The sequence below is a fragment of the Rhinopithecus roxellana genome, chromosome 3 (genome assembly GCF_007565055.1).
Source record: "Rhinopithecus roxellana isolate Shanxi Qingling chromosome 3, ASM756505v1, whole genome shotgun sequence".
Taxonomy (NCBI): domain Eukaryota; kingdom Metazoa; phylum Chordata; class Mammalia; order Primates; family Cercopithecidae; genus Rhinopithecus; species Rhinopithecus roxellana.
This window is the reverse complement of record NC_044551.1, coordinates 164,790,292-164,802,698: the sequence shown is the minus strand read 5'-3', so window position 1 is coordinate 164,802,698 and position 12,407 is coordinate 164,790,292. Positions and strand designations below refer to the sequence as shown.

At 56.2% G+C, this 12,407-nt stretch overlaps 1 protein-coding gene across 4 annotated transcripts in view; it reads left to right on the top strand.

Moving 5' to 3' along the window:
• Positions 1-12,407, top strand: part of FLT4 (fms related tyrosine kinase 4) — a 45,781-nt gene that overhangs the window by 31,217 nt on the left and 2,157 nt on the right. For 2 of the 4 annotated variants that reach the window (XM_030927880.1, XM_030927878.1), the window contains 8 exons: positions 395-489; positions 862-984; positions 2,070-2,181; positions 3,046-3,145; positions 3,545-3,650; positions 4,562-4,710; positions 5,994-6,114; positions 7,292-7,377. In XM_030927880.1, the coding sequence (XP_030783740.1) occupies positions 395-489; positions 862-984; positions 2,070-2,181; positions 3,046-3,145; positions 3,545-3,650; positions 4,562-4,710; positions 5,994-6,114; positions 7,292-7,377 (892 nt within the window). Of the gene's footprint in view, positions 1-394; positions 490-861; positions 985-2,069; positions 2,182-3,045; positions 3,146-3,544; positions 3,651-3,858; positions 4,711-5,993; positions 6,115-7,291; positions 7,378-12,407 lie in introns of those variants that run through there. The other 2 variants (XM_030927879.1, XM_030927881.1) reach the window with 2 other exon arrangements.

Sequence of the window (12,407 nt, the reverse complement as noted above, 5' to 3'; positions counted from 1 at the left end):
CAGGCCCGGTTAGATACCATGATCAGGCACCCTAGGGAAACCCAGCCTGGGGCCCTCGGTGGGGGCTTTGATGGGAGAGTGTGGAATGGGCTCTGTCTTAGGAAGGGAAGACACCTCGGGGACAATTTTCACACAGGTGTTCTACGACTGACTGGGTCATCACAGGCTGAATAGGAAATTGCCCTGCTGACCAGGCAGGCAGTTGAGGGCTAAGCAGCAGGTGCCAAGCCCCCACAGAGCAACAGTGTTTACTGCTCTGGGAGGAGGACGTGGGTGCTCCGGAGGCTGAGGGGGCAGGAGAGGGGCTGAAATGCTTGTTAGCTGCTCCCTGGGGCTGGGTAGATGGAGGCGGTGGCGGAGGCGCCTCCTGAGCCCACCTCGCTCCACTGTGCAGCTGAGGACCTGTGGCTGAGCCCGCTGACCATGGAAGATCTTGTCTGCTACAGCTTCCAGGTGGCCAGAGGGATGGAATTCCTGGCTTCCCGAAAGGTGAGCTTCCCCTGAAGGCCCTTCAGACGCAGAAAGGGTGGGTGCATCCCCACCAGCCGCCAAGAAGTGCTTGGTTCAGACTTCACCCTGCAGTGGCTCTGAGGTCCGTTAGCGTCTCTCCCACTTTGCAGAGGAGGAAACTGCCCAAAGCAGGGAGTTGACCTCCCAAAGTCTCTTGGCTGGTCAGCAGCAGAGTCTGTTTGACTCCACGACTTTCTCTGCTTCCCCACAATTCCACAAGCTGTCTTCATGATGAGTCCTGGAGATGGATAGAAATCCTTCCCCACTGCTTGGGCACCCTGGAGTTTCGAGTGTGGGTGTTACCCCAGGGGCCTGCACTGACAGCCCCCCTTGCGCCTCCCTGCACCCCAGTGCATCCACAGAGACCTGGCTGCTCGGAATATTCTGCTGTCAGAAAGCGACGTGGTGAAGATCTGTGACTTTGGCCTTGCCCGGGACATCTACAAAGACCCTGATTACGTCCGCAAGGGCAGTGTGAGTGCAGGCCATTGAGGAGAGGGAATGTGGGGCAAAATAGGTGATGGGGTGGGACCACAGACTGCCTGTCCAGGAGAGGGAGTGCTGGCACAGGGTGATATGAGCTCCTTGGTTGGCCAGCCACCTGCCCTGCTGCTGGGGAACTCCCTGCCCCTAGGGGACCCTAGTGACCACCCCCCCACACAACTTAGGCATCCTGGGGCAAGGAAGTGGAGATGGGAGTTGACAAGTGGGGCCCCAGTGCTCCGATTGGAGCTTGTGCTTTGCCCAGTGCCGTGGTCCACGCAGTGGGCCTTGACTCCCAGGGCCTGCCCTGTGGGGCCTGTGTGTGCAAGGCATTGCATGGTGTCTGTCCTAGAGATGGACCAGCTTGGTGGAGTATATGGAACTCAGGAGGCGGAGTGTGTCTCATGAGTGGAGCTCAGGCAGGACAGCAGGTGCCTGGATGAGCCTCCAAGGCGGGTCAGAGTTCCGCCCCTGGGAGAGGAAGGGTATCAGAGAGAGGTGGAGGAGCAGGATGGGCCCAGGGCCTGCGCATGATGGGCCATCCAGCCCATGGTTGGAGGGAAGGATCAGGTGTGCACTTACAGAAACCCCCCTGACACCATAGGCTGGGAAGAGAGGGGAGTAGGGGTGCTGGGGTGGAGGTAGAGGCCAGTCCAGAAGGATCCTGGCCCTCAGGGCTCCCGGGTAGAGACTATGAGAGGGAGAGAGATAGCTGGTGACAGAGAGAGATGCCTCAGGAGCCCAGAAGGAGGGCGTCAGGAGTGATGGCCCAGCTTCTAGGGTAGGGACAGTGAGTAGACAGAGCGTGCTTGTCAGGGGAGATGGTGAGAGTGTGCAGGGGTGCGTTTCATCAGGAGGCTGGGTTGGGGGTCTAGGGCTGGAAGAAGGCCTGCAGTCTCTCCCGATGCCCCTCCCCTGAGAGCTCAGGGGAAGAGGGGTCCCAGACAGATCCAGGAGGACAGCAGCAGGGAGACACCTTCAACCCAGCAGAGGGCCCTGTTAGGGGGTGACGGAGCGCCTGGCCTCAGCCCTCTCCTCCTATCCACCGTGGGACATGCTTCCCTCCGCCTCCCCAGGCCCGGCTGCCCCTGAAGTGGATGGCCCCTGAAAGCATCTTTGACAAGGTGTACACCACGCAGAGTGACGTGTGGTCCTTTGGGGTGCTGCTCTGGGAGATCTTCTCTCTGGGTGAGTGCAGGATGGGGTGCCGGTGGGGAGAGGAGGTGAGGTCACTGGTGGCAGGTTACATGACCAGCCCTGCTGGAGTAAGGGCCTGGGCACCTGGAGGTATGTGCCAGGTCGTTTTGAAGCAGGGGGTTTGTGGGCCACCAAGAGCCCCCCACCTCTCCCCAGCCTGGCCCAGCCTCTGAGAGGACTTTGCCTCCAATGTGGGCCACCCTCTGTGGGGTGCACACTGAAGCCTGGGCCAGGGCTGAGCCTGTTCACGTGGCAGCCCCAGAGGGAACTCAGGGCTCAGTCAGCAGACATGCCTACTACAAGAGCTCCATGTAGGAGCGCAGGCCCCACTGCAAGCATGATGAAGTCTCCAGGCCAGGGTAGGGCAGTGAACTTCAGTAAGTTAAAACGTCAGCAAGTGGCAACAGTGATACATGGTATTACGGAAACTAAAGGAGCAGGAAGAGTGTAGGAGGCGTGAGAGCTTGGGTCAGCCAGAGCGGCCCAAGGAGGGAGTTCAGCGATCCAGGACAGGGAGCTGCAGGGCGGGTGGGGAGCATCAGAAGCAGTGAGAGGCGAGAGAGGCTTTGTTGAAACTGACTGCAGGCGGCTCCCCTGCCACTGATGATCCGGTAACCATGATGTCTACCGTGTTGCCAGTGCGTGGATGCTCTTGGCACCCCTAGCAAGCAGGCGGCACGGTCCTCTTTTAACCAGATGAAGAACTAGAACTGGGGAGGGCAGCGACCTGCCCAGGTCCCAGGTAGAGCAGGGTCGGATGAGCCGTCTCCACCCCCACCACGGGGATGGGGGAAGGGACAGATGGGGTGACTTGGGGGGGCTTGCTCCCCACCGACCTCCCCTTCTTGTTGTCAGGGGCCTCCCCATACCCTGGGGTGCAGATCAATGAGGAGTTCTGCCAGCGGCTGAGAGACGGCACGAGGATGAGGGCCCCGGAGCTGGCCACTCCTGCCATGTGAGCCTCCCCATGGCCCTGCAGGTGTTGGGGGCAGTAAGCACAGGGGGCGTGGGGATTGTGGCCATGAGAAGGTGGCATCAGGGAAGCCAGGACCAGTAGGACAGGCCTGGGCACCACCCTCAAGACACACAGGTAGTCTGTGGCTTAGCTGCGACGGGCACCAGGAGGGAAGGCCGGGTGCTGTCGGAACAGACAGAACCGGGTGTTCAGGGAAAGCATCACCAGGAGGCGACACTGGGCTAACACTTGAAGGAGGAACGAGGGTAGCCGGACAAGGGTGGGGCACGTGTCAGGAGGAGGGCAGAGTGGGTGAGAGGGCCCAGGAAGGCTGGGGAACTGAAGGTGCTGGGGCGGGGGTGGGGTGCACGCGGTCCAGCAGCCCACGTGATCCTGCAGACGCCGCATCATGCTGAGCTGCTGGTCTGGAGACCCCAAGGCGAGACCTGCGTTCTCGGAGCTGGTGGAGATCCTGGGGGACCTGCTCCAGGGCAGGGGCCTGCAAGTGAGCCCCTTCCCCACCCTGTTCTACTATGGCCTTTGGCCCCTGCTCTGGGTCCCTGGCCCCAGCTGCCCCTCCAAGCCCCTCTAGGCTCTGCCCACCTCTAGGCTTGGGTGGTGCGGTCCTGGGCCCCTACCCACACCTCATCCCCATACCCTTGCATCTTTCTGTTGAGCACACACCCACTGCACACCTACACTGCCTGTTCCAGATGCTGTGTGGATAGTCAGAGCCTGTCCCTACCCAAGGGGAATCCTAGGCTGGTCCCCACTGGCCTGCGAGGCAGCCCCATCTCGCTGGCATCATCATGACGCATTCCTTCAGCTGGTCCCGGTTCTGTCCCCCACTCCACTGAGCACACGGACCCCTGACCTGTGTGTCCTGATGTCTCTCCCTCCCCACGTGGTGCTCCTCCAGGGTGGGGGATGGACCTGCTCGTGACCCAGCTCAAAGTGGGGCCTGGAGCAAGGACCAGAGAGCGGCCTGTTGCCCAGGCCTAGGGACTGGGGTGGGTGCTGTGGGTCTAGTTCCATCCAGAGAAGGTAGGAAGTGCTGGCCCCAGTTCCTGAGGCTGCAGGCTCAGCCGGGGACTGGAGGACGGATGATCCGGCCGAGCCCCGGCCTGCCCCACCTGTCTTATCCATAAACGAGGTACCTGGAAGGGCTGTTGGGAGAATTTGGTGAGGTTGGCACAGCCAGCATTCTGCTACCTTGACCCCTTACCTGTCGTGATGGCTGAAATGTGCTGGCTTCTAGCATGAGCTTGATTCCTCCTTGGAGCACTCACGTGCCCGCATGGTCTGTTAGGACCCTATTTCAGGGCTCAGGAGCCCAAGCAGTCCCGAGTGCAGGGCCGAGGGCTGAGGGCAGCGGCTGGTGGTTTCTGGCCCGGCTGTCTCTCCTGTTCCCGCCAGGAGGAAGAGGAGGCCTGCATGGCTCCACGTGGCTCTCAGAGCTCAGAAGAGGGCAGCTTCTCGCAGGTGTCTACCGTGGCCCTGCACATCGCCCAGGCTGACGCTGAGGACAGCCCGCCAAGCCTGCAGCGCCACAGCCTGGCAGCCAGGTCAGCTGTCCTGAGGGTCCAGGAATCGGGGGGAGAAAGCCATGTGGACAGGGTGCATTTTATCCCTCTGCGTCTTTGGGGGAAAGCAAATCATGCGACGTCAGAGACCAGTGTGCATGAACCCAGAGCACAGAGTGGCTTTAAATGACTCACTGCAGGTCCCCTCCAAGGCCATGTGACCTGGCTGCGTGCTTGTTTTTGAGTCCTGTCCACCCACCAGTGTCCCCTCACCCCAACATCAAGGGTACTTCTTTTTCTTTTTTTTTTTTTTTGAGATGGAGTCTCGCTCTGTCGCCCAGGCTGGAGTGCGGTGGCACGATCTTGGCTCGCTACAAGTTCCGCCTCCCGGGTTCACACCATTCTCCTGCCTCAGCCTCCCGGTAGCTGGGACTACAGGCGCCGCCACCACGCCCAGCTAATTTTTTGTATTTTTAGTAGAGACGGGGTTTCACTGTGTTAGTCAGGATGGTCTCGATCTCCTGACCTCGTGATCCGCCCACCTCGGCCTCCCAAAGTGCTGGAATTACAGGCTTGAGCCACCGCGCCCGACAAGGGTACTTTTCTCACAGAGAGGTGGAGTGGACTGTGTTTGGGCCAATATTCCTCCCAGGAGTCTCTGATTATCTAAATCACTGACTAGTCTGGGGGTGAGTCCCCAAGAGTCCCGGGGAGGAGGGAAGGTCTCCAACCGAGGCATGGTCAGGAGAACGTAACTTAATTCCCAGAACTCTGCCTAGGCTCTCTTATCCCTGGCATTTCACACTCAGGATGGCTGTGCCGCCCACATTCACACCAGCGCTGCTGAGATGCAGGCTCTGCCCCAGCACAAGGCAGGGCTAGGCCTCGGGGACAACCACAGTGAGCTGGATTTTGCCAGGCTCCTTCCACCAACCCCGCAACATGTGCCTTAGTGCACACACGTGTGGGCAGGGCAGTCAGCAGCTTGCAGCCCCAGGGCTGCCTGGCTGGCCCAGGGTAGCCCGTCCCCGGGAGGAGCTCCATGCCCCTCACTTCCCATCACAGAGCTCAGCAGTGGCCTCGGCAGGAAACGCGGCCCAGGCTGGGGGTGCACACCCAGGCCCTGCTGCTGAGGCTGTGGGGTAGACATCTGAGGCCAGGCCCATGGAGGAGTCCCTGCCAGCACTCAGACCCAGGCCCGTCCATACTCCTGCCCCAGGCTGGGGGTCCTTTCCAGGAGAAGAGGAGGTACAGGGAGAGCAGAGAGAACTTCGAGGAGAGTTGTTGGGGCGCATTCCTCAGTACCTTCTGATTTCTCCCCGCAGGTATTACAACTGGGTGTCCTTTCCCGGGTGCCTGGCCAGAGGGACTCAGACCCGTGGTTCCTCCCGGATGAAGACATTTGAAGAATTCCCCATGACCCCAATCACCTACAAGGCCTCTGTGGTACTTCACACGAAGGGCGGGGGCTGTGCTCTCGGGTCAGGGCTGGGGCCGCCTCGGGAGGCAGCCTCAGAAATTCGTAAGGCAGATGGCAGAAACCAGTTGCAGGCTTTTTAACGGAAAAGACTATCCTTTGAAAGTGCAAGTGCAGGCCGGGCATGGTGGCTCACGCCTGTAATCCGAGCACTTTGGGAGGCTGAGGCGGGTGGATCACGAGGTCAGAAGATCGAGACCATCCTGGCTAACACGGTGAAACCCCGTCTCTACTGAAAATACAAAAAATTAGCTGGGCGTGGTGGTGGTGGGCGTCTGTAGTCCCAGCTACTCGGGAGGCTGAGGCAGGAGAATGGCGTGAACCCAGGAGGCGGAGATTACAGTGAGCCGAGATTGCGCCACTGCCCTCCAGCCTGGGCGACAGAGCGAGACTCCATCTCAAAAAAAGAAAATGCAAGTCCAGGGAGAGTCTTGGGCACATTTGGGCCCTCCTACGATGCCACGTCTCACAGCTGCTTTCTGTCCTCTGCCCTCATCACCCCCACACAAGGCCTCCCCTCCTCAGCAGTGCAGAAACCCCAGTGGAAGGACAGCTCCTCCTCCTCGGTGGCAGGTTCAGGAGTCCTGGGCCTGGTCAGTGAGCGCTGGGCAGAGGGGCCCCATGGGAGCCCTTGGCCAGACCTCAGGGACCTGGGTTCCTGCCTCCAGGGCCACTTGAAGACGCTGGGGGACTCTGAAAAGATCGCAGTTTCCCTCCCGTGTGATTCAAAATAAAACCCACACCAAGCCACAGTCAAAGGGTAACAAAGCCCCCAGGTCAGGAGGCAGCCTCACAATGGCGGTTTTTTGAACTACGAGCTGCCGGGTTGTGAGTCCTCTCCCTGGTTCTCCCGCGGCTCCTACTCTTTGCACACTGAGCATATGCTTGGCCACCATGGAGGTCCTCCAGTGTGAGGTGTCCACGAGCCAGACACAGCCCCCCGACCTCGGTGTCTCTCTCCGTGGCAGGGGCATGTGACCCTCACCCTGGGATGGAATGGACACCTTGTTTCCGGCTCAGTTTCCCAGGAACAGGTGTTAGGTCAGCCGCACTGCAGGGTCATGCCGTGCTGTCCTGGCTGGGGGTGGCTGCCCTGCAGGAGGGCCTCAGGCGGGGCCCACAGCCTGGCTTGTCCTCTTCACACAGGACAACCAGACGGACAGTGGGATGGTGCTGGCCTCGGAGGAGTTTGAGCAGATAGAGAGCAGGCATAGACGAGAAAGCAGCTTCAGGTAAGGGCTTCGTGAGCCTCCTGCACTGCAGGTGTTGACACTGCCTTCCCCTGGAGAAGGGAGGCTGGGCACCCCCGGAACCTCTCGTGGCTCCCTATGACCTTTACACATGTTCAAGGTGAGCTGCCCTGAGACTCCCCTCCTCACCTGGCACCACAGGAACCCCTCCCCGTCGAATGCTGACCACCTGCGTGCCGGTCCCGACACCTCCCTGTCACCTGACAGAGCTCAGATGCTGTGTCTTTCTGACACCACACAAAACCCACCATGCCCAGGGCACACACACCCTCCTCCAAGTTGGGGAGGCCGCCCCAGCCCCAAAACCCCTGAACTTCATCCAGTGGCTGCAGAAGCCAGGTAGATACTGTAATCTGAACTGGCTGGTGTAGGGTCTGGCCCTACGGAGCTTAGCAGGTGTTCTCCCCATCTGTGGAGATGAGAGATCGTAAGAAACAAAGACACAAGACAAAGAGATAAAGAGAAAACAGCTGGGCCAGGGAACCACTACCACCAAGATGTGGAGACCGCTAGTGGCCCCGAATGGCTGGGCGTGCTGATATTTACTGCATGCAAGACAAGGGAGCAGGGTAAGGAGAGTGAGTCGTCCAAGTGATTGACAAGGTCAAGCAAGTCATGTGACCGTGGGACAGGGGGCCCTTCCCTGCTAGGTAGCCAAAGCAGAGAGGAAAGGCAGCTTACATCAGCGTTTTCTTCTATGCACTTACAAGAAAGATCAAAGACTTTAAGACTTTCACTATTTCTTCTACCGCTGTCTTCTAAGAACTTCAAAGAGGAACCAGGAGTATGGGAGGAGCATGAAAGTGGACAAGGAGCGTGACCATTGGAGCACTGCACGATAGGGAGGGGTTTAGGCCTCCGGATGACTGCGGGCAGGCCTGGATCATACCCAGCCTTCCACGAGAAGCTGGTGGAGCAGGGTGTTCCCTGACTCCTCCAAGGAAAAGAGACTCCCTTTCGCGGTCTGCTAAGGAACGGGTGCCTTCCCAGACACTGGCGTTACCACTTGACCAAGGAGCCCTCAAGCAGCCCTTACGAGGGCGTGACAGACGGCCCACCTCCTGCCTTCTAGGTCACTTCTCACCATGTCTCTTCAGCATCTGACCCTATACCTGCCGGTTATTCCTTGGTAATATGAGTGATACATCAAAGAGTAATATCAAAAGCTAGTGATTAATAATGTTTATGCTAATGATCAATAATGTCCATGATCATCTATCTAATTTGTATTATGACTATTCTTATTCTGTTTTCTGTATTATACCGAAACAGTTTGTGCCTTCAGTCTCTTGCCTCGGCACCTGGGTAATCCTTTGCCCACAGGCTGGGATGTATTTTGGCAACAGAAATACCCACATATGCCTGTCCAGATAGAAAGTGAACTCTATTTGCTCAACATGATAGCCAGGGGAAAAACAGTTTTGGCCAACTTGAACATTGAAACTTTTAAGCGTATAGATTGAACAAAGACTTTAGTGTCTACTTAAAAGATTCACTTTATTTTTATTTATTTATTTACTTATTTATTTTGAGACAGGGTCTCACTCTGTGTCCCAGGCTGGAGTGCAGTGGTGTGATCTCAGCTGACCGCAACCTCCGCCTCCCAGGTTCAGGTGATTCTCCTGCTTCAGCCTCTTGAGTAGCTGGGATTATAGGAGTGCACCACCATGCCCAGCTATTTATTTATTTATTATTTATTTATTTATTTATTGAGACAGAGTCTCGCTCTGTCGCCCAGGCTGAAGTGCAGTGGCCGGATCTGAGCTCACTGCAAGCTCCGTCTACCGGGTTTATGCCATTCTCCTGCCTCAGCCTCCCGAGTAGCTGGGACCACAGGAGCCCGCCACCTTGCCCAGCTAGTTTTTTGTATTTTTTAGTAGAGACGGGGTTTCACCATGTTAGGCAGGATGGTCTCGATCTCCTGACCTCGTGATCCGCCCGTCTTGGCCTCCCAAAGTGTTGGGATTACAGGCTTGAGCCACCACGCCCGGCCTATTTTTTTTATTTTTAGTAGAGACAGAGTTTCACCACATTGGCCAGGCTGATCTTGAACTCCTGGCCTCAACTGATCTGCCCGCCTCAGCCTCCCAGAGTGCTGGGATTACAGGTATGAGCCACTGCGCCTGGCTTATCAGGTGACTCCTGTTAGTACCTGGTTTTGGAAAATTAATGGTGGTCACGTTACGGAAATAGCTTTGGGCTAATTTTTCTTCACCAAACAGCATTTTGACGTGTAAAAACAAGGTAATTAAGTAAAAGGTATGGCAGAGGATGATTACCACGTAAATTCAAATCTCTGCACACCTTTGAAAAACAGCACAGCTCCTTGAGATCAAAGGCGGCTGCTCAGTCCGCGCCTATGGCTCAGCTAGGAGAGAGACTCGGTACACAGACCAGGGGGTGATGGAGGAGACGGGGTTGCGAGGAGACCTCCCTTGTTAAGTCTGAGGCACTGGGCAGCCATCCTGCTTCTGAAAGGGCAGCGAGCCAGAAGGAAGTGCAGCTCCTTGGATGCTTGGTGGTAGAGGAAGAAGAAAGTTCCAGAAGATAAGGGTCCTAAGGAAGCAAGATAGTATCCAGAAGTCAGAAGAAGACAGATAAGCACCCAGGATGGATTTGTGCATTTGAGAAACTGCACCACCCTATATCGGCAGCAGAGGGCACTGCTCTTTGTCCTCTGTTCATGATGAGCCAAGAAGAGGTTCCACAGGTCACTGGCGGGTGCATTCGCTTGGCATAGAGAGTGCTCTCCACACAGGTGCGAGGAGAGAATGTGCCTTGTGGGGTGTGTGGGGAGCAGAAGGAGGAATCTATCTGTCTGGTCCTTCGCTGTCTCCTGTTAACCCCTGGTCGGCACTCGCCCCATGGGGGATTACCTGCTCCTCACTCCTGGGTTACATCATCCAGCCCCTTCAGTGCCCACTTAGGACGCCAGAGCCCATGCCCATACATGTGGCTTCTCACCTGCATCTGTGGGTGGAAGGAGATCAGGAAACTCTGGGCTTGTGGTCACTCAGCGTGACTTCATGGAGCCAGTGGAAGGCCCAGCTCTTTTGGGTAAGAGACTGGCTGGCCCCTGGTGACAGGATGATACGGAACGTGGATGGAGCCTTCAGAAGGAAGAAGGCAGTCAAAGGAACTTGAGATGATGCCAAAGATATAGGTTTGATGTGGCACTTTTAAGTGAAGAAATGTAGGATGCCACCAAAATCCCTAGTCTCACCCACAGGAGAAGTGGCTCTTTCTGTGTAGAAAATCCTAACATGAATAATCCCGAACCCCCAAAAAAGCACCATCCATACAAAGTTACAGGAACAAAACAGAACATTAGAGTTAAAACTTCCCAGTAGACAACTGTTTAAATGAAACAGGAAAATGAACAAACTACTCCAACGTGAATTAAACATAACGAAACAAGCAGCGGCACCATGAATCTGATATTCAAAATTTCAGAATAGAAATGGATGGACAATGTGATGATACAAATGAGAGCAGACTAAATTAAGGAAAGAAATGGAAATAAAAGATAGATTCGGCCAGGCAGTAACTCTCACCTGTAATCACAGCACCTTGGGAGACGAGGCCTGGAGTTCAAGACCAACCTGGGCAACAGAATGAGACCCTGTCTCTACAAATAATTTTAAAAATTAGCAGGTGTGGTGGCCCACGCCTGTGGTAGCAGCTACTCGGCAGGCTGAGGTGGGAGAGTTGCTTGAGCCCAGAAGGTTGAGGCTGCAGTGAGTCATGATGGTGCCACTGCAGTCTAGCCTGGGTAACACAGCAAGACCCCATTTCAGGGGAAAAAAACCTAAATCCTTTCTAAAATGAGGGCATGACAGGGACAATATGTATGACCAGACTAACAGTGGCAGACACAGGATGGATGTGAAAAGAAAACAAAACTGAAATAAAAGAGGCAAAAGGATCAGAAATAAAGGACAGGAATAGAAAAGATCCAATATATATAAAATTGGGAGTCCCAGAGGAAGAAAATGCAAACAGTAAAATAACTAGTATTTTAAACTTACAGTCAAGAGTTTTCAGTAGCACCATGCAAAGCACCAAACAAGTAATCAACATCTTCAAAAAATGCAAAGAAAGTAAGCACTGAGGATGGTGCAGGATGGGGCAGGCAGAGAGGAGGGCAGGGGCAGAAACCACCTCCTAGGCCAAGGCGAGAAGCTTGGATTTCCTTCGTGGAGTGACGGGAAGCCGTTGGAGGGTGTGTCAGGAGGAGAATGACATAGTGTAACTTGAAGGACCTCTCCAAAGGGTGGAGCACCAGGAAGCCATGGTGGAAGCAGAGCAGTCCCCAGGAGGGTGTCAGAGCCGGCAAGGATGCAGCGGACTCCACAGGAGGGGCTGAGAATGGAGAAGCCCACATGTGTCCTGGAGTTACAATGGGCAGGACTTCTGGCTGGATGGGATCTGGATGGACGGCATCTGGCTGGACGGGATCTGGCTGGATGGGATCTGGATGGACGGGATCTGGATGGACGGGATCTGGATGGATGGGATCTGGATGGACAGGATCTGGATGGACGGGATCTGGCTGGATGGGATCTGGATGGACGGGATATGAGGGGAAGGAGGAAGCAAGGAGAACCCCAAGGTGCTTGGCTCCAGCAGCTGAGGGGACTTTGGTGCCGTTCACCGAGATGGGCAAGACAGAGTGAGAACTGGGTTGGGGATGAAGTTGGACATTCTTCACAGTCTGGCGTCCAGGCTCGGACAAAGCTCCAGTGAGTGCTGAATCGGATCAATCCGCTTTGCTGTTGGAGTCTAGTCTGTGTGTGTTTTGAAGTCTGAGCGTGTCCCATGCTCCGCTGTGTCCTTGGTGGTTCCTGTCAGACCCCAACAGGGGTCCGGTCCCTCCTCCTCGTTGTTCGTTTGTCTGTTTTTGAGGCTGAGTCTCACTTTGTCGCCCAGGCTAGAGTGCAGAGGCATGATCTCGGCTCCCTGAAACTTCCACCTCCTGGGCTCAAGCAATTATTTCACTTAGCTGAGGCCAC